General features: G+C 42.2%; 1 protein-coding gene across 5 annotated transcripts in view; it reads right to left on the reverse strand.

Annotated features, from left to right (window-relative positions):
• The window catches only part of Hhat (hedgehog acyltransferase), a 317030-nt gene that overhangs the window by 243691 nt on the left and 46789 nt on the right, over positions 1-26550 (reverse strand). For 2 of the 5 annotated variants that reach the window (XM_074048398.1, XM_074048397.1), the window contains 3 exons: positions 21350-21544; positions 14608-14823; positions 5506-5677 (listed from right to left, as the gene is read on the reverse strand). In XM_074048398.1, the coding sequence (XP_073904499.1) occupies positions 5506-5677; positions 14608-14823; positions 21350-21544 (583 nt within the window). The remainder of the gene's footprint in view (positions 1-5505; positions 5678-14607; positions 14824-21349; positions 21545-26550) is intronic. The other 3 variants (XM_074048402.1, XM_074048399.1, XM_074048401.1) reach the window with 2 other exon arrangements.

Here is a 26550-nt window from a genome sequence, read left to right on the forward strand (position 1 = left end):
TTGGAAAACCATAAATAGGTTCACAAAAACAGTGGGAAGTGACAAGTGTTAAGATTTGATTCAATGTCCTCTCTGGGTGGATGGTAATACAATGCTTCCATTTTAAAATCTTGAACGTTTTCTATTTTTCATTTTATACAATGCAAATTACATTACAAAACAACATTTTCCCTTTAAAAGTTTTTGAAGAAGGACTCTACAGTCAAAGGGGGCAAGATGGCAGAAGAGTAGATGCTTTCTCCATCAGACACTGTGAGTAGAAGTTTGGATAACAAAGTAGAGACCACATACAGAGAGGAGGAGCCCTGAGAACCTCAAAGATGGAGAGGACAGCTGGAAACACAACCAGACAGAAAGGTAACAGAGTAATCTAAGAAACAATTTGTAACTTTAGTCCCAGTCCTTCTGTGGGGAGGGGAAGCCAAAGCCAGGCAGCCTCTGTGACAGACTGACAGAGCTGTGGGACAAAAACTACACCATCCACAAACCCCAACCCCAGTGTGGGGATTTGGTGAGACAGTGACTTCCCCAGAGCCACAGGCCAGCATCGCCAAGCTGAGCCCCTGACTCCCCTTTAAAAGGTAGACATTTTCTCTTAGAAGGGGGATGATAGAGCTTTGAGAGGTTCACTCTCCCTGTCCTCCTCTTTGTCTGATGAATAATAAACCTATTTCCCTTTTTTCAAAACCCTGCTCTTGTTATTTGGGGTTTTTTTGTTTGTTTTGGGGTTTTCCCCTTGCTCTTGTTATTTGTAAATTAAGAATTGGCATTGACAAAATAGTTTCTGCTGGGTATTGAGGGGGGGAGCGGGAGGGGGTGGAGTGGGTGGTAAGGGAGGGGGTGGGGGCAGGGGGGAGAAATAAACCAAGCCTTGTATGCACATATGAATAATAAAAGAAAAATGAAAAAAAAAATAAATAAATAAATAAAAAAGGAAAAAAAAAAAAAAAAAAAAAGAATTGGCATTGAGGCCAGGGGACTAGTTTTGCATTAACAAGGGCTAGGGGTGGCTTAAGTTCCACCACCCAAAAAAAAGAAAAAACTTAGGAACTACAAGTTAAAACTACATTATAGTGTGCCTATACCGTGGAGTATTATGCAGCCATAAAGAAGAATGAAATTATGCCATCTGCAGGAAAATGGATAAAAGTAGAGATCATGTTATGTAAAATAAGCCAGACTCAAAAAAACACTTATTTTCTCTCATATGTGGAATCTAGACCTTAAAAAAAAGAGATATGAATGGTTGGGCAGGGAATCAATGGGGGGAGGGGGAAGGAAGATAGTGAGGACAAATATGATTGAAGTGTATTATATTCATGTACAAAAATACCACAATAAAACCCATTAAAATTGTAACAAAGAGGCTGAGGAGGAAAAAGGAAGCATAATAGAGGGGATAAATATGTTTGTTTGGAAATATCACAATGAAACCCCTTTGTACCAATCATGTAAGCCTACAAAAAGATGCTTTGATTCATTAGTAATTAGAGAACTGCAATCAGAACCATGAGTGTAATTCACACCCACCAGATTTTCTAAATTAAAACCCAGCATCATGTACCAGTGAGAATTTTAAACAGGAAACTCTCATACCCTGCCGAGAAGAGCATAAACTATTTTACCAATTTTAAAATGATGTGGTATTATCTTGTAAATCTGAACACAATCCAGTAATTCCATTTTAAGTGTATAATGAGAGAACAGCATTTTACAAACTCTGAATAATGACACACGACACACCCAAGTGGCTGGCTTTCAACCAGAATTTTTACACAAAATAGTATGGAACAGAAAATCAAATATCAGAGCACATTGCAAGGGGGTTAAGCAGTGCCTTGTGAGAGTTTACACACCCACCCTGTAACGCATTTCTTCCTATGGGTCATGCTACAAGGATTTTCAAAGTTACTGCCCTACGTGGAACTCTTACACGTGTGCTCCAAGAGACTCACAGAAATGCAATCAGTGGAATAACAAAGCCCTGGACAAGGTCAAGTGCTCTCCAGAATGTAGAACAGATAAATTAAGGAGTAAAGCAGGGGCAGTTACAGTGCCTGCTTCACAAGTGGGAGGCCCCAAGTTCAAACCCCAGCACCACCAATAATGACCGAGTGCTATCCAACATGAAACCAGTGCAAGGTCACGTGTGTCAACATGGATGCTTCTCAAAAACAGTATCAAGCCAAAAAAAAAAAAAAATCAAGTCAGAGAAGAACACATGAAGTACGAATCTATTTATATGAAGAGGTCTTAAAATGTGCGATTTTAGGGATTTAAGTATAGTCAAGGCCCGATGAAAGAGAAGGGAGCCAGCACTCACAGGGAAGGTGACCAGCCACAGTCCCAAGTCCATGCTATTTGTGTATCTGGGTAACATTTGCCGGTCCCCCACTGCAGAAGTGGTTTTCAGAAAACTTGTATCTGACCAAAACGTTTGGGAAAACTGGAGGGAAGACAGTGCGGCCACATCCACGTATGAAGTGGGAACCCCCCGACTATGGAGGGCAGAGCTGCATGAGGAAGCACCCCACGAGTCACGCTGCCCAGCAGGTTACCAAAGACTGCCACATTCACTTACGTGCTGGGTATGGATAAATGCAATCGGAGAGATTTGAAAAGAAAAAGGAATCGAGTTAAAAACTGCAAAGCTAAAGCTAAAATCAAACTACTCAGGAACTGTGACCCACAAAAACAACTCATTATTGAGGACCCCTATTATGGGAACGACTCATGCCAGCAGGCCTCCGGTGCTACAGAGCCCTCCTGGAGAATGCCTACCACCAGCCTGCTACTTGCCACCAGTCCTGTGTCCAAGTATGGTGGCATTCCTTAACCCCAAGCCCCACCTGTTTCTTCAGCCGACTTACTATTTATCTTCAAAAGAAAAAAAAATTGTAGGTTGCAGTCAATTGTATTCTCAGAAAAATAAATAGAAATGTTTGATTCAGACAGTTTGGAGCAGTAAGCACCCAGACTAGTTGAACCTCTCACTTTGCCCTAATTACAAAATAGTGGAACAAGCAAATATGGAACAGCAAAATAGAACACAGCGAGTAAGAATGACCTGAAGGCCAGGTCAACCTCTGAGCCCAGACCTGCATAGTCTGGTTTACCTGGAGTGTGTGAACAGCCAGCACTATTCAGTGTCTGCTTACCTTGCACCCTGCCCTGGGCTCTTGTGGAGTCCTAGCACCTCTCTGCCTCCCTTGGACGTGTTTGGGCAGATACACTCCTAGTGCACCCTTGTATATTTAAAAGCTAGGAGAAGCAGGGCATGGTGGCACATGCCTGCAGTCCTGCACTAGGGAGGCTGAGGTGGGAGGATCATAAGTTCCAAGCCAACCTGGGCTGAATAGCGAGATCCTGCTTTACAAACACTGGAAACAATAAATAAATAATAAAAGACTGAAAAGATAGTTGGAATGAATCTTTAGCATTCTTAATATTTGTTGGTTTGTGTCTAGTTTATTTCATGGGAGGGTCACTTATTGACTCCCAACTAAGCCTCTTTGCCTCTGAAAATTATATACAGAAAGCAGGATGCCTGTACACAGTTTAGAGGAATGTCTGGTTTCTATGTATATGAAACCCAAATGTCAAAAATAAATTGGCTTAAGTGTGAAAAAGTTGAAAAGTCCTGTTATGTTAATGTGCTTAAATACTGATATGTTGATAAGTATTCATTCATCAGTGTTTAAAAGAGTTACAAACAGGTAATATTGTGTACTGTCAGATAACTGCCCTCGAATTCATATGACTATATGTCACAAAAGATTGTTTTCTAAATAAACTGAGGGATTATAAAAATACAACAGAGATTTTAAAAAAGAAAGAAAGAGAAGGGAATGATAAACAAAAAAAACCAGGTTACCTTTGCAAAGATGGGCAGGGAGGCTAATGGGATGGGGTACAAAGGACTTCCAGGATTCTGGTTAGTTCTTAAGATGAAAGGTCTGAATGGATCAGCAGTGAAATCTCTGCATCACTCAATTTACCTCTCCCACTCCTGACCTCAAGTATAACTGTCACACGTGATAACTGTCCTTACTATCCCATATTGAGTTGTGCTTTCCATTGATCAGTTTTAAAAAAAAGTCCTTTAATTTAGAGGTTACATAATTGGGATCTTACTTAGTACAAGCCATCATTCAATCCTATTCTGTTTGTCTCATCCTATCATCAAAACCTGACTAACTACTAACTACAAAAAAAGTATTAGAAGTCAGGAGCTTGAAGCATCCAAAGAAATGGTAAGGATATAAAAAATGCTAATCACTCTTATTTGATAATTACACACTATACACATGTTAGAATATCACACTGTATTCCATAAATATAATGATTACACTTTAATTTTTTTTTAAAAGAAACTTCTGTGGCCAAAGAAAATTCTGCAAGAAGCTACACAAAACTAGCTTTTAAAAATCTATTTGGAAAGAAGAGAGTGTTATTAAAACAACTCAGCATTTTTCTAGTCCTAAGACTTCTTCCCTAGAAACATTCTGATTAAGCATATTGACACCAAGCACAATCAAGATCTTAAAAAAAATCTATAAATCACCAACAGTAAGGAGACAGGCTTGTACTCATGCCCTTAGCAGGGAGCAGTTTAATCTGCTCAGAAGATTACACACACTTCACACACACACACACCGACCACTGCAGCTGCAGTCTGGAGGTCAGAACACAGGCAGAACTCAGCCACTGCAGTTACAAAGGAGAGAGTAGATGAGGTTCCAAATGGGGCATGGTCTCTGTTGTTTTGTCCAGAGGAACAAAGGACAATGGTTTCCTTCCCAGACAAATCCTATACAGGAGACTATGTCCTGCAGAGGAAATAAGACTTCTATACCACTTTGCTGACAGTATAAGAAAAGGGTAGATAAGAAAAGGAAGTCAATTGCAGAAAACACACATACCCTATTTATTCTAACTACCAGATACTTTATATGGCACACCCTTAATGTGTATCATTTAACTCTAAACAACTCTGCAAAGGTAAGCCTCATTTTAGAAATGAAGATACTAAGGCTCAGATTTAATAAACCACCAAAGATTGCTCCCTATTTGTTGGTGGAGCTAGAATCCAAATCTATGCCTACTTGACTCTAAAGCTCAGACTCTTCCTTCATTCCTCACACGAAGAGGAAAGGGAAAACTGCAGATGAATGCAGTCTTGGAGTGTTGCCTCTTAGAGCTGACTCCTGGGCTGTCTCAGCAGCTCTGCTCTCCACCATCATGCACAATACTTCTACACCATGAGAAGCACGCCCAGCAGAGCTCAGGAGGAGTCCTGTACAAATAGGGGTCACATAGCCACAAAGCACATCTCCATAAATCAACTCACTCATACATAACCTGGTCCACAAGGGGAGTTAAGGTTAAAAAAAAAAAAAAAGATTTGTTCAAGCCAACTGCACCCCTGATTCCCCCCAGTCCAGTTTCTCTCTGATGCCACCCATTGGTGCTCATCGTGCTATTGAAGGTGGCTTCCACAATTACCTAAGGTCCAGCAAGACACTGTCCTCAGGAGTGGGATGCTGCTGTAGATGGCATGCATGTACATGAGGTGAGCCATCAGCTCAGCCAGTCCCCACCAGCAGAGCAGGCGGCCCAGGCCCTGGGCCAGGACACAAAGGTTGTCCCTCAGAGAACAGAGCTCCGGCTGCTGCACCTAAACAGAAATAACAGAGAAGAAGTATTAGATTGTTCCTCAATTCCTAAAGCCTTCAAATTGTCCCCTCTACAATGTCTTTTAACAAGCTTCTCATAAATTACCATTGCCATTTCTGGTAACAGAGGGTTGGGTTGGTTTTCCTTGGGAACACCCAACGTTCTTGGGTGATAAGGTCATGTCTTGGTTGGAAAACAGCCCCAGAGTAAGTCTATAGCAGGGTCAACAAGTCGCCCTGGTGCCAGGAACCATGAAACTGCATCCCTCCCTTCCAACAGCAGCCCCAAAAAAACACATGCTGGAGGCAGCACTTTGGATGTCCTCACCCTTGAGACCCAGTGTCCCTTTGGGCACCAGGTGTCAGCCTGCCTGTCTCACCCATCACTGATTCACGTCTGAGACTGTTAACATTGGACTAAGTCAAGAAGGGGCATAGGACTGGGAAGGAAAAAGGATAATGGGACATGGAGCCTGAAAGTGAGAAAAAAAATTGAGTGTGTGTGTGTGTGTGTGTGTCATTCAATTTCAAGTTGTTTTTGAAACAAAGCAGAGCAAATACAAGAGGGACACATGTCTTGCTCAGCAGCAATGCACAGTGACTGAGAACATGGAGTCTTCGTCAGATGAAATCAGGATGAATTCTAGCATAAACCATGAAATTGTATGATCCCGAGTCTTGGTTTCTCAACTATAAAGTGAGACAGTTGTGATGAGGATAAATATGATAAAGTGTGTAAAGGACTGAGTACAGAGGTTGGCACATTAAAAGCGCTGGATAATTGGTGGCTCCTTGTGCCTCCTCTGCATTCTGTCTTCATGTTCTTCCATCGTGCTGTCCCACACGCCAGCTAAAGAGCAGCCACACACCAAAGATGACAGAGGGCTGTGTGATTGTTCATAGGGAAAACCACAAGTTAAGCACATCTTATCCAAAATGCCTGGAACCAGGCAGATTTCAGAATTTTTCAGATTTTGCAATATTTGCATAGACTCCATCAGTTGACCATCCCTAATCTGAAAATCTGCTCCACAGCTTTCAGATTTTGGAGCATTTCAGATTTTCAGATTAGGGATGCTCAACCTGTACTGAGAGTACACTATGTGTCAGAAATGTGGGCGAAAAACCAGCTCTGCAAAAGCAAACATGATCTCATACCCACTTATAAGTAGAACCTGCGTGTAATAGTCAACTACTCTATGGAACCCGGGGGAGGAAGGAAAGGATAAGAGAGGATAGGGAGACAATACAGAAATCCATTACATCTGTGCAGGTTGAATAATAATGGATAGGAGGGAAAGGAAAGGGAGAATATAGAGGGAGTTGAACAGACCAAAGTAAAGTATACTTGCAACAGGGATACATTGAGAAACCCCTTTGAACACTGACAACAAAAGATAAGACTGTAAAACAGGTATGGTGTGGGGGGATGGGTGAATGGAGGAGACGAAGGTGAGGGAATATGTTGATGGCTTTGTATAAATATATGAAATAGAGCAACGAAACCTCTTGCAATTGCTTTAAATGGGGCAGGAAGTTGGTTGAGGAGAGGAAATGGTGGGGGTGATCTAACCAATGTACAATGTAAGGCTATGTGGAATTGTCACAGTGAATTCCCCCATACAATGAATAGATGCTAATAAAAATGAAAAAGAAAACAGTTCTACCAAAGTACCCTGGCTGTATGGTCTCACCTCTCCACCTGTTGTATAGGCCAGGCACAATAATTTAAACATGCAGACTCTAGAACCATAAGCATTTCGTAAGAATTAAGGTAAAGCCAGCTTCAACTTTACACCACTAGATAAATACAAACCCAGAAAAATCAAGACAGCAGTATGGTTTCTGGATCTCCTACAGACAAGATTTAATTAGGCTGAGGGCTGCCTTGAAAGACAGGGGTAAAGGCAGGCTCAGGAGTGAAGCCAAACCAGCAAGCAACAGCTGGGAGAGCAAATGAAATTGACACTTAGGTAAGGTTCATGACACTAAATTAGAAAGGTCATTCCTGGGAGCAGGGGACTCAGAGTACAAAAGATAGGTTGTACGCAAAAGGGACAACCAGAGGACTTAGTTTTACTGTTTAAAAAAAAAATACCTCCTACCACTTTCTCAAACTATCCTACCATAAAAACCCATGCTAGGAAATTGTGGCTGGCTCTGCACGTCTACAGGTGAGCTGCAAAAGACTTTGCTATTTGCTGTCTGCTTAGTTAAGCCCTGGTGAGCTCATTGGCTTCAACTTTTTCATGTAAACTGAGAAAACCAACAAGAATTTCTTTTTTCCCTTAGATTCCCTCTGTTCTTCACAGAAACCAGCCTGCCTTGGTAGGAAACAAAGGTAACTGCTTGGAAGGATTCATCCAGCCAGGTTGACAGGGGAAGCTCTATTTGGGAAGGGTTCTCTAAGAAGGAAGAAGGAACTTGCTGGATATTTGCAGACTTAGTGAAGTGATCACAGGTAACTGCAACAACAGTTAACTGACGGTGACTCAATGCAGATCTTTGAGGATAGTTTTCATTTGCATCTTCACCTTCAATGCACATGCTCTGTGAGGCCATACAAAATCTATAGCAACGGACCCACAAACCAGCAGATCACTGCATCCTCAGTAAGATACATCTACCTGCCAGCTATGTTGTTTAAGAAAGAAAAAAGGAAACAACCAGAGTATCCAACAGTCAGAGGATGTTTAAATGTATGATGCACCTCAATACTACATAGCATGAAAACTGTTTTTGTTCAATAATGACAGGCTGGAAAACCATGCAAACGACAAGAATAGTCATCAGGAAGGTTTTGGTTATTTTTGACAATTAAAATGGATTATTTTACTGGAGGTATGGCTGAAACAGTAGAGCACCTACTTTGCAAGCTCAAAGCCCTGTTCCACCAAAAAAAAAAAAAAAAGAAAAAAAGGAAGCCCATAAGCAACAATGCTATGTTTATAGATCCTTAGCTATGTACACATTTTGTCTTTCTTCATTCTTAACCTTTCTCTTAGCTCTTCAAAACAAATTAATTTTGACCCAATGACCATTAGCCAAAAAAAAGGAAAGGAAACAATTACAAAAATAGTGCTATAGTCTCAAGTGTTTGTGTCTCTCCAAAATTCTTATGTTGAAATCCTAACCCTCCACAGGGTATAGATGATATTAGGAAGTGGGGCCTGTAGGAGGTGATTAGATCATGAGGGCAGAGCCCTCAGAACTGCCATCAGTGTCCTTATAAGAGACCTTGGAGAGTGAGCTAGTTGGTTCGACCATGTGAGTACACAGAGAGAAGGTACCATTCTGTAAACCTGGAGATGGGTCCTCATCAGACGCCAAATAGATCCTGGGCTTCCCAGCCTATAGAAGTATGAAAATAAGCCACTCAGTATTTGTTATGGTGGCCTGAAGAGACTAAGATCCATGGTATCCATTAGTCTGTGAAAGATGAGGAGTTCACACAAAGGCAATTGACAAGGCGAAGACCTGAGCAGGCATTGAAATTATTCTAGATCAGTGGACAGGCCTTTCTTAGTGCCCCACTCTCTCACAGAAGTTGTCTGACTGAATGTGATAGAACCCTCAAAAGCAATGTTGACAGGAGATCAACTTCACATAACTAAATACCTCCAGTTTCTAAATAAGCAACCATGCACTTGATGTTTTGGCATACTTCAAGACCAGGTCCCCTGAAGACCAGACCTGCTCTGAGGCCTCAGAGCATCACCAATGTGTAGCTCCATCCCAGGGAGTAGAGACAACAGCTGGTTTGGAGTGGAGCCAGGATGAGGCCAAACAATAGCTCTGAAGGGCAATCAGGGGGGAAAAAAAAATCCCAGCTGCCTCTCAGCTACAAGCAATCACACTTCAAGGTCAATTCAGAAGCCCTCCTTACTCTTCCCAAACTGTGCACAGTCTAAAATGACACAAATACCTGTGATTAAGAGGAACCATGCACATTGTGGCTGATTGGTTTCCCAATAACTTACCTACTTCCCATAAACCAAACCTTCCCTAACAGGCTTAATTAAAGCCTAATTATATGTCCCTACAGGACCAAAGGGACTGGACTTCTCCCTAAATGAGTCCTTTTTGATACTGAATGTCATTCAGCATCAACTGAATATAGAAACTTTAACTGAGCAATGGTATTCAGGAAGCAGAAAGGCAGCATTTCAACTTTTCCTTCTATTTGCTTTTACCTTAAGAAAAATTATTTGTCTCTCTGTAAGGTTGTGTTATTACAGTCCACTTATGCCTACAATTTAATGGCCTCTCCTTTATTTAAATAAGTCAGCATTTGTCCCATGTGGACGCAGCAGGAAGAACAGACAGGCCACACAGAGTTCAGCTAATGAGCACGCTGCTTGCTCGTCTGCATGCAAAGTCTTACATCTGACGTATTCCCATCCTAGGGGACTGTCAACCTTAAGACCATTGGAAACTGCCATCATTGGCCGCTTAAGTTCAGATGCCCCCCCAAAAAAAATTATATATATGTACACACACACACATATATACACATTTACTCATCTGCAAAGTGCATTTTAAAATGTATTATATTTTAAAACTTCATTTCATGCAAATTGCATAAAAGGGAATATGGAAGCCTTTCTCTCTCTTTCAAAGATATTCTGGTGATTGAAGGCCACAGTCCTCAAAGAGGACAGGTTCTTTTCCTTCCCACATGAGTGATATATATGTTTGAGAGCAGCAAACAAAGGTTTACCTACAGCCAATTACTACATTGGCACCCCCTGCCACTAACTGCCTGGCTTCTCTGTCTGTAGAGTCCAGGGTCCTGCTAGCCAGAGCCTTACTCCTTCAGAGAGGAGGTGATTGCTTTGTATTCTGGGGTCATAGACCACACTCCCTACCCGCAATGAATCATTCCCTAGTCAGGCCTTCATTGGCCTAGCCCAGTCATCCACACCAAGGCCAGTGACATATGCTGTCCTCTCTCAGACAGCCTGTGAGGCTTGCAGCTGCTCCTGTGCCACAGTCTGGCACCTGGTCCAGGCAGCTGGGGCCTCCAGATCTGCATGCCCACAAAGCAACACACACCCCTCTCTAATTCCTGTGGCAAGGCTTGCGTCTTATGAACCTCTCTTTGCCCCCATCTCTTCAGCAACTCATGGAGTGGTTTGAGGATTAAATGAGCTAGAACGTATTACGCTGCCTTGCTGAAAGCGTTCAGTTAGTAGTAGCATTATAGTCAGCACTTAGTCCAGGTGCCGTCTAGAACCAGAGCCCACCTTAACAGAGCTTCTGGGACATCCAGCCCTTGGCAACTGCTCAGAGGCTTGGCCCATCCATGCTTACAGTGACTACCTGGGTCTCCATACAGATGGAACTACTGCACTGGCCTGTTCAGAGGCCAAGGACAGCTACTGCCCAACATCCCCTGCTTCTGTGCCCACCCACCAGGCTAAATACCCAAGGCCTCAGTTCTGACTTAAACTGACCCTGGAATTGCCCCTGGCTTTTGTCTAACAAAAACCAATAATAGCAATAATTAACACTTCAGAGTATTTTTGTGTCAAGCCACATTGTCCACATAAAACCATTTAACTCTCACAACAGTCCTGTGGGGGAGGAACTACTAAGTCTTCCCATTTTACAGATAAGAAAACTGAAGCACCAATAAGGAAATTCACCAAGCACTGTCAAGCTGAAGCAGAGGCAGGGATTCAAACCCAGGGAGCAGGACTGCAGAGCCTCTCCTCTCAACCTTCACGCATTTGCATTCTGGCTCTGTCCCCTGGGGTGGGAGCCCAACTCTTTGCAAGAAAGGTCCCCTGGCCTACCAGTCCTTTCCCAATCTATCATGCCAGGCAGTCCAACTGCTCAAAGGAAGATGCAGAGGCCCCAGGCTCCCAGCTAAGTAAGTAAGCACCAAGGCCTGCTCAGCCCTAGGCCCTCCTGCACCCATCCCCACCCCAACCCCTCGGCTGAGTATCTGAGTTCCCCAGAAGCATGGCAGAAAAAATAAACTGGAGCCTGAATTCCTGATACTCTAAGTGACATCAGAAATGGCTTCTAAGACCCTGTGGCTCTGAAATAGGTAAAATTTTTACCTGCTCTTAACTAGTAAGCACATATTTTATACACCTTAAATTACAGAGGATGCCTCTTCTTTACTTCCCTCATTTGGTATATGTAAATATGCTAAAAATGTGGGTGAAAGATGCATTTTCCAGGGATGAACCTCATCTCATTTTATCCTTTGGAGTCTGAAAATTCCCACCTGAACCGCGCTTTTTTTTCCCTCCTGGGTTGGTTTCCACAATGGGGCTCTTCTGCCCCCTGGTGGTAAAGCCTGGTTTTCCTGCTGTAGGTTGTTAAGTATTTACCTAACAACCTAAGAATGATCCATGAATTTCAGCATCACCACCCCTTGATATCTGAAAGCATTTCAAGCATTCATTCACTCATTCAGAGCAAATCTTGCCTGTAAGTTCTTCTGATTAGTTTTCCTCCTCCCCTTCCCAGCCTTTTTCTATTAGATTAGCTTAAATTTAACCCCTCCTATCTTACCACAGGAGGTGAGCAACTATAGAAACCTCCTGGCTCTTTAAAATTTGCCCTGTAGTTTACTGCACATTTTTCCTTTTCTATACTGACCTTCCTATGAATATTCTCAGACCATAGATAAAGGTATTAATTTGCTTTTCCAAATTCCTTCTCTCAATTGCTACCATTTCGGAACGGGTTAAAAAAAGGGACAGGGAGCAGAGGGATAAGACCCAAAAGGAACCTAAGCCCCTCCAAGATGAAGCCACCCTCTTCTCCTCCCCAGACTGATGCTTAAGGAAATGAGAGCTCTTGGCTAAGGATTGAGGTATGCCATAATCTCAAAGCCCGGCCTGTATGGAACAGACACAGGGCCCTAGGAAAGGCCTCTAATACTCCCACTGGACAGTAAATGGCACAATTTGAAAGGAGAAGATGTGAAATAAAAAGAATGATGATTGTGCATCATAAAAAAATGTAGATCCCACATGGCAAACCTCCTGGTGGATAAGATGCAGTTAGGAAAACGTGCTTCCTCCTGATGGATTTAGTCTGTTTTGCTGAGAGTTACTATGTGTCCTCAGGAGGACAGGAATAGATGTTTAGTTCAAAAACAGCTGTCTAGAAAACTGGGAAGAATTCAAAATTCACAATGTCAAGGACATTGTAAAAGAGACAAAATGTGGAGGGTCTGAACCCAATCCTACCCTGTGCCTATCCCCATTCTACCCACTCCTCGGAGGAACCCAGGAGAGTAGTGGTAGGCCTCTAGCATACAGCAGAATTACCTCAGGACCTGATAAATCCTATTAACCATCCCACCCCAGAGGTTCTGGTTCAGTCCCGAGGCCTGGGCAAGACCTGAGAATCTGCATGTCACTAGGTCTGCCGGTCCAGGGCCCACACTTTGAGAACCACTCAGTGAAACCAGCAGCCATCACTAGCTTACCTCTGTCTTTTACACAACAATTTAAAGCACAATTTCAAATGCAAATCTGAAATTACTTCATGACGAAAGAATGATCCTATGGAAGTGTAAGAAACCCTATGCTATACCTATGTTGGCCCAGAATATCAATTTCACTTAAAGATTTTTAGAGAGTAAAAATACACATGTTTTCACTAGAACTTTAGAACATTATAACATTATATTATAATGCAAAAATATACTTTTGGATGCAGTGTATGACCTGGTGGAATTTTTAAATAAAAAATTGATCCCTAAGAGCCCTCCTTTCCAGGGGGGGCATCTTTTCCTTAAAATTTTTTATTAGCAGAAGTTAATTAAGCAAAGAGATTATTTGATATTTATGATATGGATATAATATACTTTGATCAAATTCACGCCATCTGAATTATTCTTTCTTAACCACCTTCTCTCCTCCCCTTTCTTTTTTAACAGTTTTTGGTGGGTCTCATTGTGCTGTTTTCATACATATATATAATGTACTTCTAGAACATCCTCCACCACGAGCACCACTCCCAGTCCCCACCACTGTCACCCTCTCCTTTTTCCCATCCTCTTGCCAATTGGTTCCCCCTCACTACTCCCCAAGCAATCCCTTAGTAGCACTGCTGCTGGTTCTAGGCTTTACTGTGCTTCCAGGCATGGCATACATGTGTGTATTATACATGTACATGTATGTGTGTACACATATATTTTGTGTCTGTACACGTTATCCTCTTTTCCAAGATTGTTTTGCTTGGGGTGGGGGGAAGTAGAAATTTCCCTTGGGAGCCACTTTTTTCAGTAGTAGTCATTACTAACACACGAGGTAAATTAACTTAAACTTGGTGTGGGTTAAGGGAGGGCAGGAGAGGGAGAGAGAGAATAAGTAGGGGGCAACTCTATTGGGAAGGACAAAAGTGGTTTAACCTGGCATCTCAGATAAGAATGCTACCCCAAGAAGGCAGGGAAGATTTGAGTGTACTTTCAGGCAGCCAAACCTCAAAATGTACCATTGCCTTTGAACTCTCTTCAACTCCACTCCATTCTCTCACTCAGGTCTCAACCATCCCTGGACTATGGCAGGGCTATTTCATAATTAGTTCATGAATATGAAAGGAAACAGTATTACCAAGCAACAAAGAATGTTGACAGTTTCTCTTCCTACTTTTTCAAGTGATACTATCATAATCAATAACTTCCTCCTTCCCTGGGACTTCACTAAGTGGATATCAACTCCCAAGTCAACACTGTGCCCAGTTATGAATGCTGGTGGCCACAGGGCACCAAGAGACAGCTCAACCTTTGCTACTGAAGGCTCATTCCCCTGGTGTACTTCACCTATTATGTAAAAACTTGAGTCAGCTAAGGTGTGTACTTAAAATCTGTGGTGCACCTGAGTAGAAAGACTACAGAGATGAGCACAGAAACAGACTCAGGCTTCATCTACAGAACTCCAAACCAGCGGCCAGCAGGCTCTACCTGTTTGATGAACTCTGGAAAGCTGAGGATGGGCCCATTGTGGAAGACAGGATAATAGAAGATATAAGCCAGCATCCAGGGAAAGGAGTAGGAGGCTCTTGAGGCAGGCAGCTGCTGCCAGCAGAACTCAAGGCTGAAGCTGGTGTAGTAAAGGCAGCGAACAGTCAGTGTGAACTGTAGCAAGTAGTACTCATTTTCCGTCTTGTACCACTTCCTCTGCAAAAGCAAAAGGAAAGAACCTGTGAGCGGCCAGGAGATCCCGATACAGGAGCAGGCTGGCACAGCCATCTCTAAGCCTAGGGGGAGATGGATGCCTTGGGGAGAGCAGCTGAACTGTAAAGGGAGATGAGAACCAATGAACAGCAAGTACCTCCCACTGGTAATCAAAGTAAGCAGTTAGGGCTGGGCTGTAGCTCAGTGGGAGAGGATATGTTTAGTGTGCCCGAGGCCCTGGGTTCACTCCCCAGTGCCACAGCACCAAAATAAACAAAAGCAAAGCAAACAGTCAATGAACAATAGGGAAGAGAACATCTCTAATAGCAACCATAAACTTCCTAATGGGTCTTGAAACAGGAGTTTTGGATCTAAGGCCCACATTCCTGAGATTCCACGTGCCAGGTCCAGCCACCCACCCCTAAACGCCAAATAAAGAGGCATGGTGAAGGCAAAAAAAGGAGGTTTATTACACAGCATGGGACATGCTGTGGGAAAAGGCAGAGTAAGCACTCAGCCCATCTTCAGCCATCTTTGGGGTACAGACATGAGCTATCAGTTTAAGTAGAGAAAAGAATTGGGAACAGGGAACAAAGGTACGCATAGTTAAACAGTCCCAGGCACAGGTGTGTTCTGCTTGACCGTTACTTCAGTCTGAGGGTTCCCGAAGGGGTTCCAGAGAAGATGTTATGGCTGTCATCACTTGAGAGGAGCAATCTGGTCTCTATGAGATGAATGCTCCTGCTCCAGGGTGCAGCCTCATCATTACAGGTAATTGTCCTCATTTGGAGGGGTGGTCTGTCCTGCTAGTTTCCACTGTTCCTTATGGGGAGTTCCAGTCCCTTGTCATAAAAATGTTATCTGCTCTGTCCTTTCTGGAATCCAAGAGGATTGATTGCAAAGTAACTGCAAAGAGTAATGGCTTAGAGCAAAGACAGATACAAAATGAAGGCAGGGATGCTAAGCTTCTCCTGTCTTTACTTAATCTGTAAATCCAGATAAGAAGTAAATGCTTTTCAGCAGAAGCAGTTTAAGTACCTCTTACACTCTGACCCGTCTAATGAAGGCTTTTCTGACTCTGCATCTGTGAGATACACCCAGTAGATAAGATGGAGGCAAACTGCATCCAATGATACTTTGACAGCTCCTTCAAAAATTCTGATGACTAAAGGGGGTCTGTAATGACACATGGGATTTATGTCTTCAGTATAATTTTCTTCTTGCTCTTCTGTTATTAATTTGGCTCCACTTCAGTTGAATACTAAGTTAATCACACTTCTGAGATGGAGGCCTCTGAAATAAAAGGCTTATCGAGCTGTTACAGTTATTAATCAAAAGTAAAAAAGGACCAATCCTGGGACAAGTTCCCTGAGACCAGCAGCATGGCAGGAATCACATATGAAGAAAGAGCTACAGGAGAGGCCGGACAACAGCAGCGCTGCCAAAGTCCTCAAACAGGTGGTTTGTCCAAAAGAGAAGTTTTTACTGCTTCTTGGTTGGTTGTTCTAAAGCAGTATGTGAGGTCACTTCAATGGCTTATCTTCAACATACCAGGCAGGAATATAAAGCAGTTTGTTTTTTTCTTTAGTTGATTTATCTTGAAGCTGTCAGTTAAATAAACTCTTATTATTTCTTTCCTGCCTCCATTCTTTGGCCTGTAACTGATGACATTGGCTTTTGAGACTCACATTCAAAAGAAATAGTCCCTTCCCTTGATATGTGTAAATTCCCATACAGAGGATAAGGGTATAAAAATGCCACTCCATATAACATGAAACAAGTAACACATGTACAAAACAAGTTCATGAAACAGAAGAGGAGAAGGGAGTGTAGTAAAGTGTTAATACCAGAAAAAGTAAAATCATGGATCATCTTATAGCCATCTTTTTAAAATTTTTTCCATATTTTATACAGTGTTGTATTCTTTTCCCTAATGAAAAGATATTTATGAAAGCATTTTCAAGATACAGAAGTAGGTTGAAGAAAGGAGTGGTTAATTTGGTTTGTGAGATTATTTTTTAAGGCTGCACAAAGAAAACCTAACCACTGAAGAGTTTCTACTCCATGTCCAGGACTCTTGCAGCCACCAGCAGAGAAGAGGATACTCAGATCGAAAGAACCACATGTGCAAAAGCAAGGAAATCCAACCAGTTTCTGGTCATTTGCTTCCCCTTCCAAAATGTTTTCCAAACCACCATGAAATATGCGTGACAAATGAACAGTTACCAACATCCATAATGTATGCTGATTGTCCCGAGGAAATGATAAACACAATTAGATTCTATTTTGTACACTTGCCTAGTGCCCAAAAAGTTAAATATGAATTTATTTTGGTTACATATCCATTTTCAAACACATGTGTTTAAATAAATGCCTGGCTAATCATTCTGGAAAGTTAAGCATCTTTTGTCAAGATAGAGCCGCTCCCTAAATCCAAATTCTGACACATGTACTTAATGTATTAGCCCTAGTCCCTTGGTGAGAGTGCAGAAAATTAAGATAGCCTAACAACATTAAAAAAAAAAAACCTGAACTTTCAAAACAGTACAATGGTTACACCAGTTAATGTAAATTGTCTTGTAGAATAGGTTGTTCAACCCTCAGAACAAGATTCTTAAGAAGGCATGCCAGCTATTACTTCCATTTCCAAATGATGAACTTGAGGCTGAGGTTAAATGACTGCCTCCTGCTTCAAGAATAGGAAGAGACAGTGACTAGAAGAAACCAAAAGCCAGGTTGTATGGCTTTTCTTTCCCATTACTGTGCTGATCCAGGTCACACCAGGTCTAAGTGTAGTCACCTGGATCTGTAAGTGAGTGAACAAAAAAATAAGTAAAGACATCATTGTGTGAGGGGAACAAATGGCGGAGATGGAAAACAGGCTCCTCAAGGAAGAAACACAGCAAACTTCCCCCAAAAATAGCAAAAGGGAGTTAAAAACATACACGTAGGTCTCACCAAGATAACAAGAGGCAGTCATAAAATGTCTATGACATGCCTAAAGGACAGGACAGACTAACAAGACCCCCCTGGAATGTCCAGTTTGATAAGGATGGGGGTAGGGCAGCCAAATGGTTGGGTTCAGTAAGAAGTTAATTAGATGACATCCTGTCACAACTGTAGCTTCAAAGTAGAGAGAGCCTAAGCCAGGCAGAGTGCTGTATTATCCCCTAGACTTCAACTACCTATGGGTTAGCTCTCTCAATAAGTCCCACCCACCAGGGAGCTTTGCTATCCATTCAATAAACTTTGTGCTTGCTTTAACTCTTAATTCCTGGTCCGGCATCCTCAGTCATCGACTTCGCCAAGGCACGAACTCAGGATCAATGATACAATATCAATTGGAGTTTCAGACCCGCAGAGATTGAAGGGAAGACATCAAAACTTCCCAAGATTTTCTGTGCAAGGAATGTTAATGTATGAAGTTATCATATAAGAGAGACAGAAAAATCAATCAGTTGATGTCATAAACCATTCAGCGCTATTATCCCCAACAACAGGAAAACTGTGAAAGTGACCAGTGTCCCATGAAGCTTTGTAGGATACTGCTTACACCTGTTTAAAAAAAAAAAATCCTTAGACTGATTAATTTACAGTATTTATTTGCACAAACAAGAACAAAACAAAAAGCAACTCACAAATTGGACCACTCCCAGAACCAGAGCAGGTTCTGAGAACTCAGCCAATAATACAAGATCAGACAGAAAACAATTTAATTGGCTACAACCTAATCAAGCAGTCAATTGTTTACAGCTTAAGTAGTTAATTGTTTACAGCTTAATTAGTTAATTGCCTGCAGGGCCTTCTGCAACCTAGAAAAATTCAGTGATTAAACTCTGTATTGGTTCAGTCTGTTGGGCCCAGTCCAAATCCATGGCCTCCCATGAATCTTATTTAGCACACACACCCCTTCCTCTAACCCCATATCATCTCCACAGACACACTTACTCCATGGGCAGCCATCTTGCAGAGAACCAGTCTGGATGGCATCCTCTACTCAGGGGCCTAAGAACACTGTCCTTCCTCTGAAAGCTTATATTCTCATCTGCACTACAGGATTTATGAACTACCTAATCAAGGCAAGCAGTGGATAGTCATGTCACATCACATAAAGAGACCAGGAACAGTCCACAGCACAGAGCCCCACACCACTCTCTGGACTCAGAGAAAGAAAAAAACAACCCGGCAGGAGCAGGAAAACATTTTTATAAAGACATGAAATAGATTTAATAGGCTATAGTTTGGACAGGCATGGTGGTACACACCTGTAATCCCATCATTTGGGAGGCTGAGACAGGATGATCAAGAGTTCCAGGCTACCTAGGCTACATAGTGAGACCCAGTTTCAAAAAAATTTTTTACAAAGAAGCTGCATTTTGACGGAGACAAGAGAATCAGGTGGATGAGGATGAGGGGAAAGAGAAGCAGATTCACGTGACTCTAATAACACCTCCAATTCCACAGAGGCAGTGTCTGACAACCAGGGTCTGGCAGAAGAGGAGGAAGCAAGGAAGATGACAACAGTGGGTCCTACCCTGGGCACGTGGTCCCTGATGTTTTCAGAGTTGGAACTCTCTTGGGCTGGTTGTTGTCAAGTTGACCTTGAAACTGAAGGGTTCTAATGCCCAGAGCCCTGGACCACTCACACAGGAGCAGGGTCCCTGGCCTCTGTCAGTCTGCATTTCTCCCCCAAGGACAGCTCCCACCTCTGAATGTCTGAGAACTCCAAACAGACACTCTTCTTCTCTGTGGCCACAGATCTGCTGGCTTCCCTGGCAACAGTCCTGGATGACAAGCCTGAATTTCTGACTTTAAAATGTAAAGGGTATGACCAACAGATGGGTGAGACTGGAAAGCAACAGAGACAACCCAGAGGCCCCACCCAGACCTCAATTTGCACAAGCAGTGCTAAATCATCCAAGTTACCAATGGGAGCACAGACAGTCCAGAGCGGTCCAGGGGATGCTGCACCCTGCCAAGGAGGTGACTTGGTCGGGGAGGGGAATACTCAACAGGAACCAGCAGAGTCACTGGTGGTGCAGTCAGCTCAGCAAGGCACACAGACTCCCACACTCAGGATGCCAGCTCTCTGCCAGCCAGCATCCCCTAGGGCCAAATCTGGTGTCTACACACAGAATAAAAATGCTCTACCACTGTGACTAAGAATAAATAAAAGCTAAAAAGGTAAGTTCTGTAAAAGAAAGATTTACTGATGCAAAAAAAAATCCATATAAATTTTATGCAGCCATGAAGAAGAACGAAATGTTATCATTCGCTGGTAAATGGATGGAATTGGAGAACATCATTCTGAGTGAGGTTAGCCTGGCTCAAAAAACCAAAAATCGTATGTTCTCCCTCATATGTGGACATTAGATCAAGGGCAAACACAAGGGGATTGGACTATGAGCACATGATAAAAGCGAGAGCACACAAGGGAGGGGTGAGGATAGGTAAGACACCTAAAAAACTAGCTAGCATTTGTTGCCCTTAACGCAGAGAAACTAAAGCAGATACCTTAAAGCAACTGAGGCCAATAGGAAAAGGGGAACAGGTACTAGAGAAAAGGTTAGATCAAAAAGAATTAACCTAGAAGGTAACACCCACGCACAGGAAATCCATGTGAGTCAATGCCCTGTATAGCTATCCTTATCTCAACCAGCAAAAACCCTTGTTCCTTCCTATTATGGCTTATACTCTCTCTACAACAAAATTAGAGATAAGGGCAAAATAGTTTCTGCTGGGTATTGACGGGGGGAGAGGGAGGGGGCGGAGTGGGTGGTAAGGGAGGGGGTGGGAGCAGGGGGGAGAAATGAACCAAGCCTTGTATGCACATATGAATAATAAAAGAAAAATGAAAAAAAAAATCCATATAGAAGTGGGGTCTGGCCCAATGTTCTCCTCCCTTAGCACTAACACAACTGATTAGTAGTTGAGTCTGTCAAGAAGCCATCCCATTCACAAAAAAAAAAGGTAAGGTTGGTCTGTGCTCTTTGGCCAAAACACATTGTTTTCACTTTATAACACAAAGAGCATCCTTATTATCTATATCAGTAGATAATGAGTAAATCTGTTTAATCAGCTAAGAGAATAAAAAATGCTCATCTTACTGGCCTCAGAGTCATTGTGAGCATTGAATGATACAAGGAATGTGACCAAAACATCCCCAAACTTGTAGAGCACTTGATAATTTTAATTAAATACCTAGGGAACAATTTCATTTCTTTTAACTTTGTTTTTGACCTCTGGTCCTATGACATCTAGCACCCTCCCTGCCTACCCAAACTGGGAGAAAAGTTAACATGATCACTCCTGGGCAACCTCATAGGGCTCAGACATAGAATAAAAGACAAGAATGCAGAATCCAACAGTAGGGCCCCCAGGTATCAACCTGTATGGCCACTAAGGGGAGCCCCATCAAGGAGCTAAACTCTTTCTGGGTCTGAAAACAAAAGTATCTTCTATAATCAGGGAAAAGTCCAAGGTGCCTTCCCCTTCCCAGTTGTAAGACATGTAGGAGCAAGACACTTACCTTAACTTCCTCCACACCTTGCAGCCTCATGGTGGAGAGCAGGAGGAGAGAACAGAGCCATGACAGGAGCAGCGACCGGAACTGGGCCACACAGAAGGCGATGATGGAATGGAGGAAAACCATGGCCACACCTGGGGCCCCCAGCACATACCAGCAGGCCCACATTCCATAGACCATGAGAATCCAGGGTCTGTGCTGCAGACAGGGAAGGCCCAGTGAGAGGGACACAGAGAGGGAGGAGAGAGGGAGAAAAAGGTGAGCTCATGAGCACTGCTATCAAAGCTTCTACATAGAAGAGGATAGTCTTTACTAACCCAGTAAGCAAAACTTGTCCTCACTGCCCTGGACATTTAGATGGACTTTCCACCTTCATCCCCAGAATCCCACTAGATCCACCCAAAGGCAACTAACCAATTTCCTGCCTTCAACCAAAGCCACACAAACCACTGGAACCCACAGACATGAGATATCCCACAGACATGAGATATCCCACTGACTATTCAACAGACATTATGGAAGCTGGAGGCTAATGGAAACTGTCAATCTGGAAGACCATACCCTGCAGATCCCATCCTGCGGCGATGAAGGCAAAAGAAAGTTTCAGTGCACAATTCTAGGAAGGCTTTCTGAAGTCTAGACCAGAGACTTAAAATTAAATCTCTAATTATATTTTTTTGCATACTGCTTACAGTCAAATTTACATCACAGAAAGATTGTATCTTACCAGCTTTCTGTGATGGTGAAGAATTTAGGTAACCAATCTGACTGATAGATTTTTTTGGCCCATTTTAAGAAAATTAGAATGTTTTTCAATTTAATTATCAAGTAATTTATAGTTTTCTGATGAATAACTAAATAGATGAATTAACATTGAGGCAGGATAGATAGATAAGGCAACAGGTAAATTTTAAATTATATTAAAATGACCAAACTCAAACACTAAAACAGAAACAGGAAGTAAAAACTAAAAACTCAAATCATGAAGTTCCTCTCCCATCACCTTCTCCTTTTAAATGTTAAGTTACAAGAATAGGGAGACATACAGGAGCTATCTGTATCTGTCTTCTTTTATATGCTAACAAACTTCAAACTTAATAGGTAAAGAGACAGAAAATTAAAGGGCATTCATGCACATATTATCCCCATGTTTTGGGTAAGCCGAGACTCCATTTCCATGTTTCAGAACAGGACCCAGCTTGGCCATATTTTGGGTAATATACTCACTCTGAACCCATTGTCTCTAATGATCATGGATGGCTAGAAACATGACCACATGTAATCCAACAGCTCAGAAAGTATAAACACCCCAAATAAGAACAGTCATTTGAGTCTTCTTCACTCCCATTTCCTTAATGAGAATCAGGAAGTATTTCACTCTCCCTTCCCTGTTTCTCCTTTCTTTATCCTGTTTTACTAAAATAAACCCTTACTAATAAGAAAATGTAAAAAAAAAAAAAAAGAGTTTAGCATTTATTACTTGCACAGGGGGTTTATTGTGGCATTCCCTTAATGAACAATGTGACCTCCAATTCTTCATATATAAAATTCAGGTGTAAATAGCATCTAATTCACAAGGTTGTAAGGCAGAAATAAGCCATGCCTATGAAGCACTTAGAACGGGATCAGCTCACATAGGTAGGACTCCTGAAACACCAGTTGCTATCCTTAAGGAAACACGATGGCTCGTGGGTGTGCATTTTAGAATACGGTTACACAGAGCTAGAAAGTGGGGACTGGCTGAATGCAGGTCTTCTTGTGAAAAGAAGAGTTCTTACGGGGAAAGACAGATGTGGAGTGCAAATTGTAAATCCCATCCTTAGATGGGATTAAACTCTTCCAAAATATTGCTCAAGTACCATTCTGTCCCAAACCTATACTCCAGCCCAAGAGAACATTTTAAATGTGAGACTAGGTCAGCCGCTTTTAAGTTCCAAGAAAACCAGAAAAATTTGAAGTTCATTTGCACTGTTTCCACCCTGCAGCCCACAGAAAACGGTCACATAAATTTGTTTCACACCCCCCCCCCCACCAAACCCCACTCAACCTCTGGGCAGAGTCCAATTTTCAAGAACAAGGTTGCCAAAGACTATTTTAAGACATAGTTTTAACAAATGGAAAAAAAAGAAGGTTCTTTTTTAACCCGACCTACAGCATTTACTGCTGGGATTCTTTTCCATGCATGCGTGGCTGTGTACATATGTGTATGCGTATCCACAGCTACGCTTTTATTAAGTGCTACTTGATCCATTTGGAAAAAGCCTGTTTGCTGGGATTCACTTGAAACTTACCACAGACTTCAACTTGGAAAAAGCTGGAAGAACTTTTAGGAAATACTTAATAGTGCTGTGTAAACCCCATCTGACTTGAGACTGATGAGCTTAACAGTGATCTCAAAAGCCACCTGGGGTGCAGACACTTGTGTCCCATATTCTCAGTCCCCACTGTCTTGCCAAATAGTACAGGCAGACAGCACTGAATACAGTCCTAAAACATCACAGAAAATGTCCTCGTGGTAACTGTATGCTTTCCACTAACCTTAATACTAGCCAGCGACTCTTCCCCACTGAGCATGGGCAACTCTACTATGTACAATCATGGCAGAGAGGAAGTGAAAAGATTTGAATAGTGCAAAAAGAATTACCTATACAAAACTGCTATACTAATCAGAGCCCCACTAAAATACAAGTTTTCATACTTCATCTATACAGATTTTTGGAATCCTATCCCCAAAACACCATTAAAAAACATCATCCCCAACACCTGCCCCAGCCACTCTTCTCCCACACAGGTCAAGAACTAGAAGCAGCAGTACAGAGAGGGGTCAGGGAATGTCAGAGTGACACTGCCAGCTGCTCATGGCCATCCTGTGTGGCCTTCTACTCTGGGTAGCATGGGAGCGTATTCCAAGTGTTTGCAAGACCAGTGTCACCTGCAGAGACCTAAAGGCAGCCCTTCCCTTCTCCAAATGTGGTGATGTATTCATCAAACATTTGTCTACCTCTAAACTGAAAATGTTTAAACATCAGTACTAAGACTCTAAGATGAAATAAGCCAGAAATTTTTCAACTTTTCAAAAATGAAGGTATGTCATGTTTTATTCCAAAACAATATTTCTGACACACTAAAGTGGTTTTAAGTTTTTTTTCCCCACAAGTTCTTAGGGTGACCTGAATGAATATACAGTGTTTTGGTCACACACATATTCTATGTCAAACTCAAGTTTTTAAAACCCACTTAGAAGTCAAAGTAGCCCAATTACTTTAAATTAAGAGGTTCATATCATGACTGTGATCAGTAATTACTGATCACTAGAAAAGATGGCACGAAGAGTCAGATTGATCAAGTATACAAAGAAAACATGATCTAAGTTAGTGCTGGGTTTGAAATTTTAATTAGGTACCATTTTTATACAATGTTCTACTAATTGGGATTTTTATTGAGATAATTCATATGCAACTGTTAGCAATACAGAGGGATGCCTTGCATATTTTACCCAGTTTCCTCCAGTGGTAGCATTTTGCAAAACCACAGTATGCTATTGATTTGCTCCAGTTAACCAAACTTACTCAGATTTGCCCGGTGTTCCTTACACTCATACATATGTGTATATGGACTGCTATGCAATTTTATCATGTGTATAGGTTCAGAATCCACCACAGTGAAGACGCAGAACATCACCCCAATGATCCTTTACACTGCCCTTCTACTCATTCCAATGACTCCCATCTCTAGCCCCCAGCAACCACTTACCTCTTCATTTATAAGAGCTTATCATTTCTAAAATCAAACAGTTATACAACCTTGAGGATTTGCCTTTGTCCCGCTCAGCATAATTCCCTGGAGATTCATCCAAGTTGCTATGGATAGCAAAGATTTCTACCTTTTATTGCTGAGCTTTCTAGGGTATGGCTGGACCATAGTGTGCTTAACCATTCACCAGCTGAAGGACTTCTAGGCTGTTTTCAGTTTGGGGCTATGACAAATAAAACTGATATAAACATCTATATGCAGGCTTTGATGTAAAAATCACTTTACATTCTCTGGGATGACTGCCCAAGAGAGCACTTGCTGGCTGGCAAGGTCACTGCACGTGTAGTTCCATATTAAACTGCCAAACAGTTTTCCAGCATGACCTGTCATTGTCCGTTCCCACCAGCAATGTTCAATGAGTGATCTGGTTTGTCTGCATCTTTGTAAGCCTTTGGTGCTTAATCTGGGCCATTCTGGAAAGTGTATAGTGTTATCTCATTGTGATCTTAATGTGAATTTACAATGCTCTTGTAATGAGTAGAAAAGCTTGGGATGGGCTGAAAGAACTTTGCTGGATCCCAGCATGACATCCTCCCCCACTTAATTCTCTTGATTCCAGGTTTGGCAATATCTAATAGATGAAAAAGAATGCAGGGCAAGAAGGCAAACTTTCAAAAGTCTAGGACACAGTGAGAAAGAAACTACACTATTTTTGTGACACTGGAGATAAAGCCAGACTCAGAACATCCTGGGCTTTCTGATGGGATGCAGTGTTCACAGCACCAGAGTTAACCAGGCGAGCACCCTCCTTTAACTCCTCTGCTCTGTGTTGACACTGAACCGCTTCTCAAAATATATCGCAACTGAACACCTAGTAGTCTCCCTCAGCAAGCTAAGATCAAACCCTCTCTTGTTCATATTATAGTAACATAAGCCTAGAATTTAGAATAGCACCTAGCATATATTGTGCTTCATAAATACTGGATGGATGGACAGGTGGTTGGGAGGGAGACACTGAAGGATGTGGGTAAATGGGTAGGTGAGTGGATGGGTGGACAGGTAGTTGTGTAGGTAGATGAACGGGTAGATGGATAAGTTTCCCCACGTCTTGGGATTCAACCTCGTTGTTATGACTAAGAATAAATTAGCATCAAAATTTGGTGCTTTTTAACTCACTAATGTGAAAATATCTTCCAAATCTACTTATTCTGACTTACCCCCTAGAAACAAAGACTTCTCTGCTAATACAGATAAAATAGAAACTTGTCATTTCTGTTTTTACTGCCTGCAACCTGTTTCTACTTCACAGAGGTCTCTCTCAGCTCTACTTATGTTGTTAGCCATAGATGAACACAGGTACCAACCTATGAGGGCAGACATCTGTAACAGAACCCACTGTCTCTCATTCCAGTCATGTCTCCTGGGACAGTAACCAATGGAGCTGGTCTTGT

The sequence above is a fragment of the Castor canadensis genome, chromosome 11 (genome assembly GCF_047511655.1).
Source record: "Castor canadensis chromosome 11, mCasCan1.hap1v2, whole genome shotgun sequence".
NCBI lineage: Eukaryota > Metazoa > Chordata > Mammalia > Rodentia > Castoridae > Castor > Castor canadensis.